We start from the raw sequence: 23521 nt of genomic DNA, 5'->3' as shown, positions 1-23521 counted from the left end.
CCTGGTCGTGTCAGTTCCAGAGTGCTTTGTCTTCAGAGTCTCGTGCCAGGTCGTGTCAGTTCCAGAGTGCTTTGTCTTCAGAGTCTCTTGCCTGGTCGTGTCAGTTCCAGAGTGCTTTGTCTTCAGAGTCTCGTGCCAGGTCGTGTCAGTTCCAGAGTGCTTTGTCTTCAGAGTCTCTTGCCTGGTCGTGTCAGTTCCAGAGTGCTTTGTCTTCAGAGTCTCTTGCCTGGTCGTGTCAGTTCCAGAGTGCTTTGTCTTCAGAGTCTCTTGCCTGGTCGTGTCAGTTCCAGAGTGCTTTGTCTTCAGAGTCTCTTGCCAGGTCGTGTCAGTTCCAGTGTGCTTTGTCTTCAGAGTCTCGTGCCAGGTCGTGTCAGTTCCAGAGTGCTTTGTCTTCAGAGTCTCTTGCCTGGTCGTGTCAGTTCCAGAGTGCTTTGTCTTCAGAGTCTCGTGCCAGGTCGTGTCAGTTCCAGAGTGCTTTGTCTTCAGAGTCTCTTGCCTGGTCGTGTCAGTTCCAGAGTGCTTTGTCTTCAGAGTCTCTTGTCTGGTCGTGTCAGTTCCAGAGTGCTTTGTCTTCAGAGTCTCGTGCCAGGTCGTGTCAGTTCCAGAGTGCTTGGTCTTCAGAGTCTCTTGCCTGGTCGTGTCAGTTCCAGAGTGCTTTGTCTTCAGAGTCTCTTGCCTGGTCGTGTCAGTTCCAGAGTGTCTTCAGAGTCTCTTGCCTGGTCGTGTCAGTTCCAGAGTGCTTTGTCTTCAGAGTCTCTTGCCTGGTCGTGTCAGTTCCAGAGTGCTTTGTCTTCAGAGTCCCTTTCCTGGTCGTGTCAGTTCCAGAGTGCTTTGTCTTCAGAGTCTTTTGCCTGGTCGTGTCATTTCAGAGTGCTTTGTCTTCAGAGTCTCTTGCCAGGTCGTGTCAGTTCCAGAGTGCTTTGTCTTCAGAGTCTCTTGCCTGGTCGTGTCAGTTCCAGAGTGCTTTGTCTTCAGAGTCTCTTGCCTGGTCGTGTCAGTTCCAGAGTGCTTTGTCTTCAGAGTCTCTTGCCTGGTCGTGTCAGTTCCAGAGTGCTTTGTCTTCAGAGTCTCGTGCCAGGTCGTGTCAGTTCCAGAGTGCTTTGTCTTCAGAGTCTCTTGCCTGGTCGTGTCAGTTCCAGAGTGCTTTGTCTTCAGAGTCTCTTGCCTGGTCGTGTCAGTTCCAGAGTGCTTTGTCTTCAGAGTCTCTTGCCTGGTCGTGTCAGTTCCAGAGTGCTTTGTCTTCAGAGTCCCTTTCCTGGTCGTGGCAGTTCCAGAGTGCTTTGTCTTCAGAGTCTTTTGCCTGGTCGTGTCATTTCAAGAGTGCTTTGTCTTCAGAGTCTCTTGCCTGGTCGTGGCAGTACCATAGTGCTTTGTCTTCAGAGTCTCTTGCCTGGTCGTGTCAGTTCCAGAGTGCTTTTTCTTCAGAGTCTCTTACCTGGTCGTGTCAGTTCCAGAGTGCTTTGTCTTCAGAGTCTCTTGCCTGGTCGTGTCAGTTCCAGAGTGCTTTGTCTTCAGAGTCTCCTGCCAGGTCGTGTCAGTTCCAGAGTGCTTTGCCTTCAGAGTCTCTTGCCTGGTCGTGTCAGTTCCAGAGTGCTTTGTCTTCAGAGTCTCGTGCCAGGTCGTGTCAGTTCCAGAGTGCTTTGTCTTCAGAGTCTCTTGCCTGGTCGTGTCAGTTCCAGAGTGCTTTGCTTCAGCGTCTCGTGCCAGGTCGTGTCAGTTCCAGAGTGCTTTGTCTTCAGAGTCTCTTGCCTGGTCGTGTCAGTTCCAGAGTGCTTTGTCTTCAGAGTCTCTTGCCTGGTCGTGTCAGTTCCAGAGTGCTTTGTCTTCAGAGTCTCGTGCCAGGTCGTGTCAGTTCCAGAGTGCTTTGTCTTCAGAGTCTCTTGCCTGGTCGTGTCAGTTCCAGAGTGCTTTGTCTTCAGCGTCTCGTGCCAGGTCGTGTCAGTTCCAGAGTGCTTTGTCTTCAGAGTCTCTTGCCTGGTCGTGTCAGTTCCAGAGTGCTTTGTCTTCAGAGTCTCTTGCCTGGTCGTGTCAGTTCCAGAGTGCTTTGTCTTCAGAGTCTCGTGCCAGGTCGTGTCAGTTCCAGAGTGCTTTGTCTTCAGAGTCTCTTGCCTGGTCGTGTCAGTTCCAGAGTGCTTTGTCTTCAGAGTCTCTTGCCTGGTCGTGTCAGTTCCAGAGTGCTTTGTCTTCAGAGTCTCTTGCCTGGTCGTGTCAGTTCCAGAGTGCTTTGTCTTCAGAGTCTCTTGCCTGGTCGTGTCAGTTCCAGAGTGCTTTGTCTTCAGAGTCCCTTGCCTGGCCGTGTCAGTTCCAGAGTGTTTTGTCTGCAGGAAGTGCTGAGGAGGCACAGGAAGTGTGGGATCCCTGGGAGAATCCAAGAGGGTGGGACCCTCCTGGTGAATGGTAGTGCTTCTCACTTGATTGCTTAAACTCTGCCTTCTCTCTAGTCAGCCCTACATCAAAGCGTCTCTGCATTTTTCAACTGATATTGGTGGATAAAAGGTGGAGCTGGCCTTGCTTGGATTGGAAACCACGCCCTGCACTTGGAGAGCGTTTCTGCAGCAGCCACCTGACCGGCTGAGTTGGTCTTTTAGCCGGCGTAGCAGTAGTAATCGAGACTTCAAACCAAAGCAGCCTCTCCTGCAGGCCGCCCGGGGAGCGGGAGATCTGCTTGACAAAGCCGTTTGGAGACTCGGGCGCTATATCAGCCACGCTCATTGAAAGCACAATTATTGGGGAACGACAAACGCCTCGGCCATGCACCAGCGCCCGCTTTATGGGGCGAGCAAAGGAAACATTGGGGCTCTTTAATGCGACAATCAAACAGGGCCAATATTTGATTTCCAGCCGTGGAGTTCTACTGCAGAGGTATTCAAACATGTTGATGTCGAGCCCTCCAACCCCCCACCCCCTTTTGATGACCGCCCCCCCGCGCGCCCCCTTGATTAAAACTAGGGTTGCCAGCCCCCAAATCTGCTTCTATTCAAAGCACTCACTGTACTCCCTTTTTGAAGAGCCTTGCTCCGCTACCCATCATTCAGGCTCCCCTTGGGGTGCCCGCCCCACATTTAGAAGACCACCGATCTACAGGGAGGTGAGGGCACCCACCAAGCCTTGCAAAACGCCCATCACTCCAGGGGCAGAAGTCACAGTCTGAGGAGTTTCAGGATTTCAAGTCATCTGAGAGGTTATCCACCATCTCAATGGCACCTCCTGCTCAATGATGAAAGGCTGAGCCCGTTGCGCTAAAATGTAAGGCCGAGACCTGGGGACTACGATTTCCTGCGTGATCCATTGCGTAATAAATCGAATAACGCGCTATTGTTGTTCAATGGTTTCTTCATACTGAGGATGAAAGGAGGAGTCGGCTTTGCTGAGATTCGAGCCTTCTGATTTATGCAGGAAGCTGCAGCCATATTAACCACCGAGGCGGCTTATCAGCGCGCGTGAACAGGGAAAAGTGCCCTGGGTGTGCAGCCTTCTGGAATGTTCCAAAGCGGAAGAGCGGTTGCCCTCCCACCATTCTCCCACTCCCTACCTGCACATTCCTTGCGAGGGTCCTACAGCTGTTGTGTGTCAGTTTGTGGGGAGGTCAATTTACAGGGAATCGCCTGACACAGGGTGGTGCGGTGGGTGTGTGGGGGCGAAAGGTACCAGCCAGAGAAAGAGCAGAGCTGAACCTCTGCACAAAGGCCATGGTGGGGTTGGGGGAGGTCGAGGGAGTGGAGGGCATGCATCGATGCCAGGGTGTTCATACTGGGGGCAGAAATACAAAGCATGCAAAAGGAGGTCCGTGCGCATGACTGGCACTGTGCGACTTTCCCGCAATCCTGTGTGAGTTATATGTGTTGCAAGTGGGAGGTTTTAAGCACGTTGGGTCGACAACATCTGCGAGAGGGACTACATAGCAAGTACACACACTGGCCTATCAGGCTGGCTCTTCAAGTACCCCCTACCGCCCTGTAGGCCAGTCCAAGCGGCGGATTCCAGAAAACCTCTCCCCCTTCACTGTAGCAGCCGCCTGGTCACATACCACACACACCACTGTAGCAGCGGCCAGGTGGCAGGCAACTAATGCACAGCATACCACACACCACTGTGGCAGAGACCTGGTGACAGGCAACTAATGCATAGCGCATCACACATCATTGTAGCAGCAGCCTGGTGGCAGGCAACTAATGCATAGCATACCACACACCACTGTAGCAGCAGCCTGGTGGCAGGCAACTAATGCACAGCATACCACACACCACAGTAGCAGCGGCCTGGTGACAGGCAACTAATGCACAGCATACCACACACCACTGTAGCAGCGGCCTGGTGACAGGCAACTAATGCATAGCGCACCACACACCACTGTAGCAGCGGCCTGGTGGCAGGCAACTAATGCACAGCATTCCACACACCACTGTAGCAGCGGCCTGGTGGCAGGCAACTAATGCACAGCATACCACACACCACTGTGGCAGCAGCCTGGTGACAGGCAACTAATGCACAGCATACCACACACCACAGTAGCAGCGGCCTGGTGACAGGCAACTAATGCACAGCATACCACACACCACTGTAGCAGCGGCCTGGTGACAGGCAACTAATGCATAGCGCACCACACACCACTGTAGCAGCGGCCTGGTGACAGGCAACTAATGCATAGCGCACCACACACCACTGTAGCAGCGGCCTGGTGGCAGGCAACTAATGCACAGCATTCCACACACCACTGTAGCAGCGGCCTGGTCACATACCACACACACCACTGTAGCAGCGGCCAGGTGGCAGGCAACTAATGCACAGCATGCCACACACCACTGTGGCAGCGACCTGGTGACAGGCAACTAATGCATAGCGCACCACACATCATTGTAGCAGCAGCCTGGTGGCAGGCAACTAATGCATAGCGTACCACACACCACTGTAGCAGCAGCCTGGTGGCAGGCAACTAATGCACAGCATGCCACACACCACTGTGGCAGCGACCTGGTGACAGGCAACTAATGAATAGCGCACCACACATCATTGTAGCAGCAGCCTGGTGGCAGGCAACTAATGCACAGCATACCACACAGTAGCAGCGGCCTGGTGACAGGCAACTAATGCATAGCGCACCACACACCACTGTAGCAGCGACCTGGTGGCAGGCAACTAATGCACAGCATTCCACACACCACTGTAGCAGCGACCTGGTGGCAGGCAACTAATGCACAGCATTCCACACACCACTGTAGCAGCGACCTGGTGGCAGGCAACTAATGCACAGCATACCACACACCACTGTAGCAGCGGCCTGGTGGCAGGCAACTAATGCACAGCATACCACACACCATTGTAGCAGCAGCCTGGTGACAGGCAACTAATGCATAGCATACCACACATCATTGTAGCAGCAGCCTGGTGGCAGGCAACTAATGCACAGCATACCACACACCACTGTAGCAGCGGCCTGGTGGCAGGCAACTAATGCACAGCATACCACACATCATTGTAGCAGCAGCCTGGTGGCAGGCAACTAATGCACAGCATACCACACACCACTGTAGCAGCGGCCTGGTGGCAGGCAACTAATGCACAGCATACCACACATCATTGTAGCAGCAGCCTGGTGACAGGCAACTAATGCATAGCATACCACACATCATTGTAGCAGCAGCCTGGTGGCAGGCAACTAATGCACAGCATACCACACACCACTGTAGCAGCGGCCTGGTGGCAGGCAACTAATGCACAGCATACCACACATCATTGTAGCAGCAGCCTGGTGGCAGGCAACTAATGCACAGCATACCACACACCACTGTAGCAGCGGCCTGGTGGCAGGCAACTAATGCACAGCATACCACACACCACTGTAGCAGCGGCCTGGTGGCAGGCAACTAATGCACAGCATTCCACACACCACTGTAGCAGCGACCTGGTGGCAGGCAACTAATGCACAGCATTCCACACACCACTGTAGCAGCGACCTGGTGGCAGGCAACTAATGCACAGCATACCACACACCACTGTAGCAGCGGCCTGGTGGCAGGCAACTAATGCACAGCATACCACACACCATTGTAGCAGCAGCCTGGTGACAGGCAACTAATGCATAGCATACCACACATCATTGTAGCAGCAGCCTGGTGGCAGGCAACTAATGCACAGCATACCACACACCACTGTAGCAGCGGCCTGGTGGCAGGCAACTAATGCACAGCATACCACACATCATTGTAGCAGCAGCCTGGTGGCAGGCAACTAATGCACAGCATACCACACACCACTGTAGCAGCGGCCTGGTGGCAGGCAACTAATGCACAGCATACCACACATCATTGTAGCAGCAGCCTGGTGGCAGGCAACTAATGCACAACAAACACACACACACACAAGTGTAGCGGTGGCCTTGTGACAGGCATAGCTAGCACGGGCACACAGACACACACACACTTCACACAGCAGACTGGTAACATCACCCAATGCATAACATACCACACACCATAGCAATGCCAACCAGAGCCCCGTTATGGTGTACGTTTGCATTTATATAGCTCTCACAATCGGAACAGTCTCCCGGGACTTGGTGAGATAATTTCCCAGTTTAGCTCATTATATCGGCAGAATATTTAACTGGGAGGTCTTCCCTGTTGCATTTAAACCCGTGGGTTATTTATCTGTAGCAGGCATGCAACAGACTGAGACATTTGATGAGAAGTCATTACATGATGAAGTCATGAAGCAAGGTTGTTTTCCCCGTGATTGCAGGCGTTTGTCTCAGATGTGGCTGCAGTGGCGGGCTAGCGCCACTTGGGGCGCAGAGCTTCCCCAGCCATTGCTCAGACAGCACATCCGGGCCGGGCTGCTTCCTGGCCCTGCTCTCGGAGAGTGCAGGGCCTGGCGTAGATCCAGCGCACGTGCCAGGCCCGCCCTGGAAGTGATTGATTAGCGCGCATTGCAAGGCCGCGCTGCTCTAATCGCAAAAACAACGCCCGCAGTAATGTACTGCGAGGGGTGGGAGGAGTGCTCCGGCCTGGCCTTTGCAAACAGCATCGCCATTCCACACCGCCCGGAGGCCATTTATTTTAGGGCTTGTGTACAGTGGTTGTGAGCACAGAGAGTGGGGTAGTGTGGATTGGGGTAGAGAAAGAGGGGGCTGGTGGGGGGTTAGAGAGTGGAGGGTTGGATGAGTGAGGCTAGAGAGAGTAGACGGGCGTGGGTAGTGGGTAGTTGTAGTGACGAACAAAACAGCCTTGGGAGGACTCTCAAAAGGAGCCCAGCCCCCCCACCAGCACTATCTGAAATGTCAGCCTAGTACTGTAGTCGCTTGTTTTGTTCCTCCCCTCCCTTTCTGCACCCCTCTCCCTCACCTTTTGTTTTTCTCCAGCTCTATCAGAAATATCGGCAGGCCTAGAACGGTAGTGCCTGTCTGTTTCCATTTCCTTCCCACTCTCCCCCTCCCTTCCTTATCTATGTCTTAGCTCTTGCATCTGAAATGTCATCAGGCCAGGGTCGGATTGGCCTCTCGGCCTTTCTGTCCAAGGCTGGGCCGAATTCATCCCTGGAGAGTGGGGGCCGGTTTCTGGCCATGCCTGGGCCGGTTTGGAAGAAAAATAAATTGAAAAAAAAAATGATTTTCTTCCAAATTATTATTATTATTTTTTTCAAAAAGCCTTTCATCCTTCTTAGGTCGATAAATCAGTACCAACACAGGTTGGGTGATATTGTATGCATATTTGTTCTATGAAAAGAGCTTACGCGTAAGTGCTATACAATAACATATCATTTGGCCTTGGACGTCTGCTTGGATTCACAGTAATTTAGTGTACTTAGGGGCAATGCTATTGCATGCCACTTCCTGTTTTGTTAAGGGGTGAAAGGTCGTGTTTCATCGCTTCCTGGGATGTCACTTTGGGGTGGGGTCAAAGGACATCACTTCGGGTAATGTCATCAGAGGTCAAGGGTCGTGAGGCAAGGGGTGGCCCACTTTTTTGGGGGGGACCTGGCCTATTTATTGTCCCCGTCAGGCCGAGTACGATAGTTAATTTCACATCCTTACTGTTCATGGCCTGTAAGTATGTCATTGTATTTTCCCTTGTTCCCTCCCTTGCCTTGAAGCGCTTTGAAACACACTGTGTATAGGCGCTATATAAATAAACGATAATTTCATATCATACCAACAAAACAAAAAAATCTACCACTGAAAAATAGCCCAATTGAATACAAAATAGCCCAATATCGCAACCCTGCAAATCACTGGGAAAAGGAAAGCCCACCACCCAACAGGCTTCTTGCAAAGCTGCTGATTGTTAGGCAACTCCTCATTGGCTAGTACGGCGGAGGAGTTTGCACAAATAAATATAGTAATTTGGCATTTTCATGGTATGGCATTGCTGCTAGCCAACCAGATATTCTCGGTTTAGAACTCCCCTTCCCTTTCTCTCTTCTCTAACAACGGTTTTGTGGTGCTTTGCCAAAACCGAAAAGGAGAAGGTGTTGATTTAGAGAAATAAAAAAGAAGAACACTGTAGTTTATGAATCTGCGCCTTTTCTGCTTTATTTCAAATTTTTAACACATCATGGTCATTAAATTGTCAAATGATATCTTATTTGTCCTTTATTAATGGTACTGGATTCTTCTCACCCAGTTATTGTCCTTGCATCTGCAGATTATTCACTGAATTACCTTTTCATTCCGTTGATTTGTAAATGCTGTTTAGATACGGGTTGGATTGGGCAAGTTATATTGGTTACTTCCGAATGTGGTTGTTAAGCTCCTTTGGTTTTGTAGATCCTGGAATTTTAGTTTTTGTGTCTTCTTATAAAGGCCCCTCGACACGTGTTTCCCCGTCCACGTATTTGACGGTTCTTCAGGAGATTTCTGTTCACCAATTGATGTTTTTTGTTTTTGTTCTTGTTCTATGATTTTGGATTTCCTATTCACTTCTTATTCACTTGAGCTGTAATTCACATGATTTGTAGTTTGTACTGAAAGAAAACGAGACATTTATGTTTGAATGTCAGCCTTTTCTTTAGCAAAAATAAGTAGTATATTACTTTTTCCATTAAAAGCATGTTTATCGATTGACCGCTTGGTTTGGTCATTCGTTTGATATTCTTTAGATCTCAAAGGTTGTTGGCCCGGTTGATGTATGTTCTGTCTTTATTAAACAGCATTTATGGTTTTTACTTATAAGAGTATGACAAAACATAAGGATAACTCTGAAATGTTGTTATGAAAACGGCGTTGTTTTACCTTGTTTGTAGTTTTGGCTTAGATGCAGTTGAGCTGTGATTCACATTACTTGTGAATTACTTTCTCATTGTAGGATTGCCTGAACATAAAAATATATTTTTTAATTAGTATGATGGCTTGGTCTATCCTCTTAAATGTATATATTGACATTGTATGATTGCTTAATTGCCATTTGGAATACAACATAGTTTGATGTTGTATGATTGGCTAATAATTCTATATTTACGACGTGTAACATCAGTAGTTTTTGGCCATTCTCTAAAAGTACCTCTTAATACAATATTCTCCTTGTTATTCAAATGGATGAACCAGGACCAATTCATTACCATAGTTCTTAGATTCCTCTTGTTTCCGTGTTCTTGTTGCAGTTTGCCATTCAGTGATGTTTCGTTTCATGTTGTGGCTAGATCATGTGATTGTTCCATTTTATAGCGTGATGACATTTTACGTCACGCGAATTGTTGCTTGTTTTATGACGAATTGAACTGGTGCCAACTTCTTATGGGAAAGCTATCCCTATCATCATATACTCATTAGTAACCTTTGCTCTTAAATTCCTCATATTTATGTCTTGTTTCTTACTGTTTGGCATTCCGTGGCGTTTCGTTACAAGTTGTGACGTGATCATGTAATTGCTTGGTTTGATAATGTGATTACGTGTTACATTGAATGCATAGTTGTTTGTTTTGCGCGGAATTGTAGAGGAGCCATCTTATTTTGGGAAAACTATCCCTATCATTGCATGTCTTTATCTGTTTAGTTACGTTTTTACAATTGTAGACATATTCTTCTCCAGTTTTTTTTATCTAGTTGGATAGATTTACATGAGGCAGTTTAGAATGGTTCTTCTCTATATATATTAAAAACATAGATGTCTGGTTTTACTGTTAATTACTTAAAATGTATCTTCTCTACCAGACCAAGGCTACATTTGAGTCTGCTCTTTGATTGACATTTGGTCAAAGCCCAACGGCACACAAATTATTATCCGCTGTCAACGGTATACTCCACGCTACTAGCGGCCATCAACTGAACGAAAAGGTAATTCAGTGAATAATCTGCAGATGCAGGGACAATAACTGGCATGACCTATCTGGGTGAGAACAATCCAGTACCAGTAAAAAAGGACAAATAAGATATAATTTGACAATTTAATGACTGATATGTAAAAAATTTGAAATAAAGCAGAAAAGGCGCAGATTCATAAACTACAGTGTTCTTCTCTTTTATTTCTTAATTTCAAACCCTGGTCAGCCTGAGGGTAAACTGTAGCCTTTCTCTTTTTGCAGCCATTCTGTTTTCAAACCGACTATACATATATCATTGATCTCGTTTAGAAAACTAGGAAAAACAAAGGGAGCGCCATTAGCCGCAGCAAAGCTGAACATTTTCTGTAGGAGTCGATTTAGAGAAGACTTTGGTGGGCAACGACAGGAGGAGAGCAGTGCATTCAAAAGGAAGGTTTTATTTCATAAATGAGACTAACGAAGGGGAATTAGCTAATGGAGCGATGCCACTCACTTCTCTAGACCTACAACCTTTCCTCCTCCCTCACACGATTGGCTAAGCAGGTACTCACAGCGCTGACTTCAACTGATGGATCTTTGGCTCTCCCCTCTGGATGAAATGAACACCCAAGGCATTCATCCCCTGCCCACCTACATTCACACCAACAAGACTTGTTATTCCGGCGTGCGAGCATCAAAACCATGGGCTCAGCAAGGGAGGCAGTGCCAGTCAGTGGAGGAAACACACACAACACCTTCCTTTTTGGAAATATACGATCACGTTTTCATTAACATTACTAAAGAATCCACAGCCAAAATATAAACTTGACCCAAAAATGACTAACAGCATAACCAGAACGGGTACATCTCAACTCATACATACCCATATACACGCATTTACAACGTTTCCTCCTTCCAACAGGCGGTCCAGGTGGGACCGCCAACTTCTGTCCATGTGCGTTCGTTCGTACAGCGGTGAGGCCCCCCCCACCCAACATTGTTGCAGACCTCCACGAGATACCCTGCATTGGGGGTGATCCCAGGAGGCACCCTTATCTTGTCTGCCACCTGGCCCCACCACCCCCTATTTTCACCACCACCTCCTCCGATCCCTGCCGGGCTGAAGCCACCCAGTGAGAGGCAAACCCTGCCACTGCAACCAACCAGGCCTCCTGGTCCCCCTCATCCCCGGGGAGGGGCAAATCACTGACCGCATGGTCCACCCTCCACCTCCCACAGGACCTTGGACCAACCAGTCAGGGGTACTCCCCCTTGCTTGTGTTGTGTGTAACGCTGGAATGGTGGCTGCCCCAGTTCGGAATGAATGAGGGGCGATGCCACCCCTCCAACCCTGCAGCCTCAATGTATCTTCAAAATAAATCACCCTAAATTGGAATTTAGAGGCACTGAACCTGTACAGGTGCCTGAAGAGTGAACCATCAAGCCCTCCATAGCCCTATAAAGCCGTCCAAGGCGGCCACTGGACAGATGATCCTGTTCCCGTTACTGGCTAGGTCTACTAATGCCCCTTTGCCCTCTTGATCCGTTTTTGACTTCCTAACATATCTGTACCCCGTGCCAACCCTGGAAGTAGATGTCGGCTAGTGCTAGGCCCCCCGACAAGTCTGTCCTGGCCGCCCCTACTATTTAACACAGTCTGAATTCCCCAAAGAAAGACGTTACAAAAATGGCCCTGAATAGTGCCACTTCGCATGCGTCCCTGCATATCCCCTCTAGAGCACGCACCATTCTTTCCAGTTTCTGGGGGTCCAGCGGATGCCTAGAATCAGATGTCTTGTTACCCAACCTGCGCCACCCAGTCAGAGCCCTTTTAACTGCAAAATCGTTGCAGGGGCTTTCCACCCTTTGCAGGCCTGCCACAAACCTGATGGCGGCCATTTTCCCTTTTGCTGATCCCCAGGGTCATACATGCTCCAGAAAAGAAATCATGGTGTCCTGTTGAAATAACTCCCCTGTCCCCACAAACTTCCCTGTATTCCTGAAACACTTTTTCATATGCTGTCTCTGTCTCCCTGGTCAAGGAGCCAGCGGTCAAGGGTGCTAAGCTGGGGCATCAAAGCTCCAGAGGGTGTCAGGGAATGGGGCCATCTTTATCTCTGCCTGGGGCAACCAGCTGTGGAATTCCAGCATCTTAAAACAAAGCGTCCGCAGCGTAATTGGGCACCCCGGAAACGTACTTTGATTGAAAATGCACCCCCTTCTTTAAACATACAAACACCATATGTTTTAGCAGCCTAAGTACCATGGGGCAGGATGCCCTCTGACTGTTTATCGCCATGACCACTGACATGCTGTCTGACCAGAACACCACATGTTTTCCCCACAGGCCCTCATCCCATATGGTCAGTGCTACCACAATAGGGAAGAATTCCAAAAACGTGACATTCCTAGTGAGCCCCCTGCTGGACCATTCTTCTGGCCACCATTTTCTGCACCACTTGCTCTCCCAATTGGCCCCAAATCCCACACGCCCTGCGGCATTGTGGTACCACCCAATCTTTGTTGGGGCGTGCTTTCCCTGGCCACACTTGTAGACCATTCATATCTAATTGTCCCACACTCTGAGGTCCTCTTTAATAGCAGTGGGCAGTCTAGTATGGAGATGCTTCTCTGTGAGACCAGACATTGCCCACGCTACGGCATGTGAGAATGGGCGCCGCATTGGAATGATCCTTAGGGCAAAGTTTAGTTTCCCCACCAGATGCCACAGCTGTGCCAAGGTCAATTTTTTTGGACTGCAAGCATAGGTATACTGAGTCCCAAATTTCCGTCACCTCCCTGTCCGGGAGGTGGCATGTCCCTTGCACTGAGTCAATATCTAGGAATGTGATTGTGGTTACTAGACCCTCTGTGGCAACCGTACCCCCAATTGCTTTGTTATCTTCTGAAAACCCTTTAAGGTGCCTGTGCACTAATTAGACTGAGGTGTACCCCAAATAAGAAGTTATCCAAGCAGTGCACCACTCTTGCACCTTTCCATTGGCATTTTGTGACCCATTCCCAAAAATAACTGAATGCCTCAAAATAGCTGCAAGAAATGGACCCCCTATTGGCATGCATTTGTCAAAGTGAAACTTTTCTTGCGCCTGCAAGCCTAGTACACGGTAATCCATCGGATAGACTGGTAGCAACCTAAATGCCGATTCAATGTTGGCCTTTGCCAGCAGAGCCCCCTTTCCTTTACTTGCCCCAGCGCATCGTCAAACAAAGCATACCTTACCGAGCATACTTCCTCATTGATGGACGCCCCTTTGGGAATGAAAAATGTAATCATTCTAAAGTTTCCTTACTCTTTCTTGGGCACAATACCTTCTGGAGAGGAAACAAATGAAGGGAAGGGGAGAGCTGAAAAGGTCCCCTATTCTCCCGAATTTCTTTTCCTTTGTAATCTTTTCCATCAATACCCTATTGTTGCTTGCAGCCGAGAACTGGTTCCTCAGGACCTCTGGTGGCACCAAACCTGTTACTGGAATGCAGAAACCCTCAACTAGCAACTGCGCCGCCATTTTTCTAGGGTAACTGTTTGCCCATAATTGAAGTATGTCTATTTTGATTGGTGACGGTAAACGTGAGTGGTGTGCTGGGCCATTATCCATTCTTTGTGTCCCCTGCTTTTGCTCTTTTGTTGCATCTTTTCCTCAGGGTGTCCTGCCTGTGAGGAATTAGACCATCTGCACGGGGACTGTGCACTCGCCTGGGCTTTTTTGAAATTTTGTAAGAAATGGAATGATGGGAGATCAATCTCAGAAAATGTGTGGGGCTAATCCATACACATTTTCCTATGATCGCCGCATAACAAACACATAGTAAAGTATACTCTGGGGGAACACAGCCTCCAGGCGCAGTCCTTCCTGTGACATTTAGCTGGAATGTGACAGCCAGGAGTACACAAAAGCATCTCAGGAAGGGGGAAGGCAACACCTTCCTCCTGCCGTGGCCAGCCTATGGCTCCATGGATCCGTCCTGCCCATTGTAGTTCTGTGTGGTGGCAACGCATACTGATGAGTTAATTGAAGCAGGCATGCGAAGAGGCCTGGTCACAGAACTAATAAAGGGCAGGAAACCCCAACACCCCCTTGATATGCAATGTGTCCCAGACCCCTACCATATGTTTCCACAGTGTCCTGAGATGCAGCTGGCTTTCTTAAACATTAAACAAAGGCTTGCTATGTAAGTAGCAATAACCCCTAAATTGCAAAAGCCCTTCATTCTTGTAGCATTGCATCCAATATTTCCCTATTGAAAACCCAATCACCCGGGTATTTCAGTCATCTCCTCATAGAAGAATCTCTGCTTTGCCTGTGTATGTTGCCATGGCCCCATCGAAAAAAAACTTTGTCTGTGTAAATCCTTAGTATTTTTGCAAGTAAATAAATTAATTCCCCATTTTGATTTTTACGGGATCGGTGGAATTCGAAACCAGCGATCTTTTTCCCCGTGTTTTTGTTTTGTCATAGTTATAAAGTGTTGCCCAAGAGAATTAATCCCATTGTGATCTGAGAAATGAATTTGTCCCTTTGTGTAAAGTGTGCCCTGATAGACGAATTTCCATCTGCCACTGTATCTTCCTCTTTGCATCTGTTACCCTAACCCACAATCGATTTGCCTTGTGTGAGCTACCCACTTTCCCAGAGCCTACCTGTCATTTGCAGCCTCAGTAAAAAACGAATTCCATTAGCATTTTCTTTTCCATTGAAATAAACTTAACATCCCACAAACCAATTTTCCGCTTCTGTTCCTCCTTCCCTATTGTTTGGTCCAAACGATTTTTCATTTCCATTACCCATGTGTTGTATATTCTAAAAATCGATTTTCTCCTTGTGTCCTGATTAGCATTCCCTAAAAGCTCTGTCTGTCTTTCTAAACATAAGCAAGCAAATTCCCCGATGGCTGACAACAACTTACTGCACACCTACTGCTGGCACATAGCAAGTGCATGGTACAAACGGTTCCTACATACTACATGCACCTACTGCTATTAGAACACAGACAATTGAAAAGCATGAGAGGGGGCAGGGGGAGTAATGGATTGGAGCAAATACTATATTGTCGCCCTTTAGTAAATCATTTCAAATGTAAACAAAATAAACCATGGCACTCAGAGAAGACTTGGGTATCCACTTGTACTGATGAACGGCCCCCACAGAGCCTGAATCATTGAATCACCTCTGGGGGACGCCACACTGCTCGCAGGTGCCGCATGCTTAGTTCGGTGGTAAAGCCAGGATTTGGGCATAGTCTGCAATTTAAGCACTTAATAACTTCTCAGATCTAATTGGTGCAAAAAGGTGTGAATGTTTGGCCTCCACAAAATAAAATACTTTGTCTTAAAGTGGGTATGTTGCATAACATTAAGGTTTCTTTACAAATATGACGCCATCACGCCGTGAACGCACACCGCTATTTGAAGCGGCCAGCTTGACCTACAGAATTATTGGGCAACGGGCGAGCACACAGGAGTTAAGGGCTCCTGCCTTTGCCATAATAGATAGGCTTTAAAGACAGCTCCCAGGTAAATGGTTTAGTGGATGATAACTGGGGTCCGCAACATCCCCTCAGGTCTCCACTTCCTAAGACCCTTCTACTCTTTTGTATCTCGCCGCAATAGGCAACATATTTTGAACTTTCTGTGAAGCGGTTTGTCTATTACACTCTGTATACATTGAGGAGAAGGGTATACGCATATGATGGAGACAACATGCATTCCAGTGTTCTTCACCTATCTTTGAGTTACACCATTTAATGGCAGGGTGAGTACTATATATGATATGAATACCAGTATCAACAGATATGGGACCTAGATGTTCTACCATTAGACACATCTCTTCCTGATATAAATTCCACCCCAAAGGAGGAAGAATACATGCATGTACTTCGGAAACTGGATGACCACCACTCCATCCTACTTTACTTTGGGTTACACCAGAATAGGTTTCCGATGTTTATGGTGAAGGTGCGATATTTCAGAATAATCTGTACGGAGAAAAGAAAGTAAGTACTATAGAGGAATAGATACCTTATGCCTACGTCATCATTGTTTAGGTAATCTGGAACTGATAGGCCTACGTCATCATTGTTTAGGTAATCTGGAACTGATAGGCCTACGTCATCATTGTTTAGGTAGTCTGGAACTGATAGGCCTACGTCATCATTGTTTAGGTAATCTGGAACTGATAGGCCTACGTCATGATTGTTTAAGTAGTCTGGAACTGATAGGCCTACATCATCATTGTTTAGGTAATCTGGAACTGATAGGCCTACGTCATCATTGTTTAGGTAGTCTGGAACTGATAGGCCTACGTCATCATTGTTTAAGTAGTCTGGAACCGATAGGCCTACGTCATCATTGTTTAGGTAGTCTGGAACTGATAGGCCTACGTCATCATTGTTTAGGTAATCTGGAACTGATAGGCCTACGTCATCATTGTTTAGGTAGTCTGGAACTGATAGGCCTACGTCATCATTGTTTAGGTAGTCTGGAACTGATAGGCCTACGTCATCATTGTTTAGGTAATCTGGAACTGATAGGCCTACGTCATCATTGTTTAGGTAATCTGGAACTGATAGGCCTACGTCATCATTGTTTAGGTAATCTGGAACTGATAGGCCTATGTCATCATTGTTTAGGTAGTCTGGAACTGATAGGCCTACGTCATCATTGTTTAGGTAATCTGGAACTGATAGGCCTACGTCATCATTGTTTAGGTAGTCTGGAACTGATAGGCCTACGTCATCATTGTTTAGGTAATCTGGAACTGATAGGCCTACGTCATCATTGTTTAGGTAATCTGGAACTGATAGGCCTATGTCATCATTGTTTAGGTAGTCTGGAACTGATAGGCCTACGTCATCATTGTTTAGGTAGTCTGGAACTGATTGCTACCCATGTACACCACTTTGCTCCGGGTAGGAGCACTCTTGGAGCAGTGAAGTCACAGGACCTTGGGACTATGAAGCTATATGTTGACTTCTAAAGCATGAACGTGATTGGGGAAGTGAATATGAAAACTTTATGAGTGGATCAGCAGAGATGTACTTACAAGACCCATCTCTTATTTGATTATGTGTAGAATCAAGGTCTTTTCAAGACCACTGATGAAGAGTTTCTCGAAACGCCTTGGGTCACAATATTTGTTCAACATAAATGAACGCGTTGGATCACACTATTTGTCAAACAGAAATGTGTTATGTATTAATATTGAAATATCACATTATGATAACGGTTCTACATTGAATTAACTTACTTGATCTCGAGCAATTCTAAGACCTGCATTCAAACTATTGGCCGATTTATTGGCCTGTGAAAGTGTGCAGGGGACAGTAGTTCCCCTCTCATGGGAACTTTTTCTTGTTCATTGAATAACATACCAACTGGAGAAATATGACAGTCTTTATAGAAACCTGTAAAGCAAAGAAAGGGTATAGTTGAACTTTGTTTTCCTGCACTCAATGGAAGACTACAAGTGCCAGAATGAATAGTAACGTGAGCCTAGGAGACCCGGTGAGGTTTAGGAGATCTTCTGTGGGGTTTGCCACTGTAATTCCATGACTTCAAGACACATGTGACTAATCACATCATCTGCTTGTAGTGTGTGTTTGACACAAATGTGCAGCCTTCCATTGGGCATGATGTGAAGATGCACACGTTCTGGAAATAAACTAGGAGGTCTTGCATCAGGTTGTCTTGGAAGCACACCCAGTTATGAGCTTCTAAGGCCCTCACATGCACATACATCTGCCACAGTTCTACATTCACACTTATTATAGGAGCTTGTCACTGACAATGGTCATGTTATAGATCGCTTCCCTTCTGCTGCCACCAACTACTTATAAAGAACTCCCCCATTTTAAAGGCCCCGTCCATAAAAAGACATTATAAAAGGTGTGATGCTCCAATGGCAGGCCAGGCTGATGGTGCTGTGGTAGCGGTGTCCGGGAATTTGTTACTGATCCCCTCTACATCATGACTCTGGCGTTGATTCAGGCAGCATAATGGGCATCAAAAGGAAGGTGAGTTAGCTCATTGGGCTAACTGGCTACTGCTGAAATGACTTTGCCAATTACAAGTACAGCCCTTCACTCTCCTCAGGGGAGTCTCCTGTGGTTGATGAATCAAGGATTTCAGGTACAATTCCCAAACTCCAGTTATAGAGCTTTGAAACTGGGAGTCTGTGGTGGTAAACGCTATATAAAACGAGCACATTCCCCACCCCACCGAACAGGCAATGCATGCATGTAAGGCTAGTGCGACAAGCCAGGGCACCAATGGCTATGGAAACCGGGCATCCTTGGGGTGATGGGACGGGAGGTAGTTGGATGCATAGCAACCTTTAACGAGGAGAGAGTAGTGCCAGGCTATGCAAGATCGTACTGGGATACAGCTCTGCTGCCACAGGCGTGAACAGGAAATACTCAGAACAAGAGCGGTAGCTCTGCTCTCCCAGGTGGCAGCCTGGGTGATTGAGAGTAAGAGAGCAAGCGCTGCTATCACAGGCGTGAACCTGAGAGATGACGGCAACACAAGAGGCAAAAGGGGAAAAAAGGGCATGGAAAAAGGGAAAAGGTGGAAAGGGCAATGAATAAATAAAAAGACAGTGAAACAAGGTAGTGCAGCCATTAAGTGGCAAGTGCATGATTAGTGCAGAGAGAAAAAGGGGGTCTCTATGGGTACAGATACAGATCCCAAGTGCAAGGGGAGTCTTAGGGACAGTGCAGGAGGGAGGTATGGTGAGCAGGTACATGGGCTCGAAAGGACAGAGGGTGGCCAGGTGCACGATGTCGAGAGAGAAAAACAGATCAGCAGGGGAGAAGAGGGGCAAAGGCAGAAGCGAAGAGGAAGTTCTTGAGGTGCTTCCGGAACCGGAGAGGGTTCTCCTCAAGTTTCACGGTGGCAGAGAGGCTGTTCCAGAGGGAGGCATGGAGAGGATAGATAAGGTCACGCGCTGCGAATCACTGCCCCAGGAGCCAGGTTAGACCTCGGTACACTGCCAACAATTACACTTCCTCTCACCTGACACCAGGAAAACAAATAATGTCATTTTATTTGGGGCATGTGGGCAGCTGGAAGTAGTGGGTCCTGTCCAACAGTTGCTGCAACATGCATGGATTAATTGTTTACAGGGGTGGAGGGACTGCCACCTTCAGCACAACACTGATGTTGAACAGGGGGCTGGTCTGTAGAGAGGGATTCTGGACCGGGTGGGCGTTTCTCACTAGATGTGAAGGCGCTACTTGTACAGGGTCTTCCTTCCTCCTTTGTGTCCTGCCACTACTTGCATTTTACCCTCAGAATGCTCCCTGGTAAAACTCGAACACACTGCATACTCACCCTCAAACACTGAACAAATCACTCCCCGCCCCACCAGAGAAAATGCAACAAAAACACACTGCAAAATACAGATACGCCACAACACAGAAACTAAACCAATCACATACAAATCAATGACCCCTTACACACTCATGCACCAAACACCACACAACGACCACCAACTAAACACAAACCAGCACCAACTAAAACACCCACCAGCACAACACCCAAAAGGAAACTAAACCAATCGCCCCAAACACCACATAACTACCACCAACTAAAAACAAACCAGCACAACACCCAACAGGAAACTACACCAATTGCACCAAACACCACATAACGACCACCAACTAAAAACAAACCAGCACAACACCCAACAGGAAACTACACCAATTGCACCAAACACCACATAACGACCACCAACTAAAAACAAACCAGCACAACACCCAACAGGAAACTAAACCAATCGCACCAAACACCACATAACGACCACCAACTAAAAACAAACCAGCACCAACAAAAAACAAACCACCACAACACCCAACAGGAAACTAAACCAATCGCACCAAACACCACTTAACGACCACCAACTAAAAACAAACCAGCACCAACAAAAAACAAACCACCACAACACCCAACAGGAAACTAAACCAATCGCAGCAAACACCACTTAACGACCACCAACTAAAAACAAACCAGCACCAACCAAAACACACACCAGCACAACACCCAACAGGAAACTAAACCAATCTCCCCAAATACCACTTAACGACCACCAACTAAAAACAAACCAGCACCAACTAAAAACAAACCAGCACAACACCCAACAGGAAACTAAACCAATCGCACCAAACACCACATATCGACCACCAACTAAAAACAAACCAGCACAACACCAACAGGAAACTAAACCAATCGCACCAAACACCACATAACGACCACCAACTAAAAACAAACCAGCACACAGTGACCGTTTTTTTCAGAACTGAAGCTACCAACAGCACATCAAAGCTTGCTTGCCTGTTCCCCTCTCAATCCCACTAACTAAACCCTCCCAACCCCCTTTTCAGATAAATCACAGGAACACAGCATAACATGTTCTAATTAGAAAGGGTCTGGGTTGGTCAGATGATGGTATGGAGGGCACGGTTTGGACAGAAGGCTTGCTTTCTGGGACCATTAGAGATGGGGACAGCTCGTCTGTAGGTAGTAAATGACAGTGCAAAGACATGCATTGCAATACAATGTAATACATGCAGCAAACAGCTAATAATAATAATGATACACATTTAGGTCAGAAAATACTATTAAAAAAAGACAAACGATTCAGATTTGCCACAGGCAGGCGGGGTGATTTCTTCAGTATTTTCTTACCAGTCTTGTCAGCTTCCAATTACAAAAAAACTCTAAAAGCAGAACAAAACACTGAGGGGTTGGGGGCACTGATACCAGACATAGGACAGAACCAGGCCAGTGTCTTTAGGACCTCTTAAAAGTCACCATGCTCCACACCAGGATCATTTACCAGAAATCTTCATTACTCCTAGTCGAAGACAGTCCGCCCCCCACCCTTAGAATCCAGTGTATTCCATTGTAACTGCCTCCTCGCTACTGTTTTTAGGGACATAGGCCCCCACATATCCACAATCCTTTGGCTAAGGTGGGCCAGCGATCTGTGACCTATGGTAGAGAGGCGGGTATAAGTACTGTGACGAGGAAGAAGGGTGCAGGGGTAATTATATGATGTTTCTTTTTCCAACTCTGTAATTGCTCGCAGTGATGTAATCGTTTATAACATTAGCTTTTTCCCAGTTAATAAAGCTCGTCATTTTGACAGATAAAGGTGGTGGGTGATGAAGAGATATGCCGAGGATCACACTGGTAAATTAAGTGGGAAAGCTGAGATTATAACGGGAGACTCTAGCTGCAAACACAGCAATCTAGGTAATGCATCACTCCACCCATGCATCCGCTCAAGAACCATCGGAGCAGACAGAGGCCCTCGCTAGAGGGCCATAATACATGAATCTCTTGTTTGTATAGGTTAGTGTCGAGCAAGAGGCCTGCTTCCCCGTTGTATGCTGGGACCGGTGGTCCGGGATTTAGAATGGGAAAAGCAAACCCACGAGAACCAAATAAGGCAGAACAGGAGATCTCCCGGGGCACCAGCCCTCTTGCACCCAAGGCCAATGTCAGCGCCTCGACTCACCTGCTGGAAGGAACGGCAGAGTCCGCGATGGAGCCTCCCACTGGCACCAAACTCCGTGGCACCCACCTGGGCACAGATAACATCCACCAAGAGTACAGGCTCCGACGCCCTCAGCAGCTGCCCCACCCTCCGGGTGCCTGGTGTCTGATCATGACCGGCAAGCGGGACCTGGCAGGTCGCCTTATCTCTGGGGTGCCAGGTGGTACGTTTGCTCGGGCAGGCTCCACCATGGGGGGGGGGGGGGTACAGGCAGGTCGATGTCCACCAGAAAGTAGGGGTCGGTCCAACAAGTATCCAGGCAGCGTCTTGAATGAAGGGTGGCACTGGAGATCAACCCCTTTGTTATCCTGTGACCTGCTCTCCTTGTAGCATCCCCAGGCTCTGGGTACCAGCAGCACCGACCCGCCTCCTTCCCCACCTCCCCGCTACTGCCACTGTCCACAGCAGAACACGCAACCTCTCTGAGGGGCAGGCACCTCCTGCTTGCCTTTTATCTCGATTGGGGGCACTGGCTGACGTCACCGGCATGCCCGGCCAATCCCCCGGTTTACCTTGCCAGCGCGAGCATCCACTTAACTCTTCGGCGCCGTGCGCGAGTCCACTGACGAGGGAGGTGGGGGTGAGGCAGCGCTAGGCAGCAGTGCGGACCCCTGGCACCCCTTTCCCCGCACAGCTGACTACACCATCCCTGGAATGCTGCATTGGTTGCTGATGGACCCTCCTCCACACTGGCTGGAGGGCGACAGCGTGATAGCCCCTGCCTCGTCCTTTTTGCTTGCAGCCTGCCCTATGTATATCTGTTGTGGGGTTGTGTGTCTGCACACTGTGCACGTCCCTGTACCATACAAATGTATGCTTTGTGAGCGTGATCTCAACCCCGTTAATCTGCGTGGTTTGTGTCCACTACACAAATACCAGTTAGAAATTGTTTCTACTGGATCCAGTTAGTGATACGTGGGTTTTTGGACAGCTGAGAAAAGCCACTGGCACAATTCCAGTTGCTGGCAGTTGCATATTGTAACTGGAAAGATATTAGAAGTGTTCCATGAACATGCGCTGGCGTAAAGACATTGTAATAAGACAAATTAACACTCTGTGCTCACAATGTTTTAGTCCAAGGTCTATACTGTGTTTGCCGACACGTGTTTCGACCACATCAGTCTTTTTCAAGGCAGAGTATCTAGTTCTGATATTGCATGTGAGATCGCTTGATTTGATTTCACTAATTGACCACATTTTCCTCAAATCAGTTTGTGTTGCCTGTATCTTCTAACATGTCGTGTGCGCTATATATATGCGTCCCTGCCTTCGTCCGGCCAGCTTGTTAGCGAGCAACGCTCGCATCTGCCAAATTGCTTGGGGATGTGTATTCACGGGTTGCTTGCACACCTTCCTCGATTCAGTTAAGGTTACCTTGTGTCATTTCGTGTCCGCTCCATACGCGTCCCTGCCTTCGTCTGGCTAGTGTTCTATCGAGGAGCTGCAAGCAACCCGTGAATATACATCCCCAAGCACTTTGGCAGACGCGAGCATTGCTCGCTAACACGCTGGCCAGATGAAGGCAGGCACGCATACATAGCGGACCCGACATGTTAAGAGATACAGGCAACACAAACTGATTTGAGGAAAATTTGGTCAATGAATCAAATCAAATCAAGGGATCTCACATGCAATATCAGAACTAGATACTGTGCCTTGAAAAAGACCGATATGGTCGAAACACGTGTCGACAAACACAGTATAGACCTTGGATT

General features: G+C 47.9%; 1 protein-coding gene across 2 annotated transcripts in view; it reads right to left on the bottom strand.

Moving 5' to 3' along the window:
* The window catches only part of LRRC24 (leucine rich repeat containing 24), a 148467-nt gene extending 126045 nt beyond the window's left edge, over positions 1-22422 (bottom strand). Inside the window, exon 1 of one of the 2 annotated variants that reach the window (XM_069621774.1) lies at positions 21768-22422. In XM_069621774.1, coding sequence (XP_069477875.1) covers positions 21768-21850 — 83 coding nt within the window. In that variant the 5' untranslated portion in view covers positions 21851-22422. The remainder of the gene's footprint in view (positions 1-21767) is intronic. The other variant, XM_069621775.1, reaches the window with a different exon arrangement.
* Between the last annotated feature and the right edge of the window lie 1099 nt (positions 22423-23521).

This window comes from Ambystoma mexicanum, chromosome 5q, assembly GCF_040938575.1.
Source record: "Ambystoma mexicanum isolate Mex_15411 chromosome 5q, UKY_AmexF1_1, whole genome shotgun sequence".
NCBI classification, from domain to species: Eukaryota; Metazoa; Chordata; class Amphibia; order Caudata; family Ambystomatidae; genus Ambystoma; species Ambystoma mexicanum.
The sequence above is the reverse complement of the archived record's forward strand: the minus strand, read 5'-3'. Positions and strand labels throughout refer to the sequence as shown.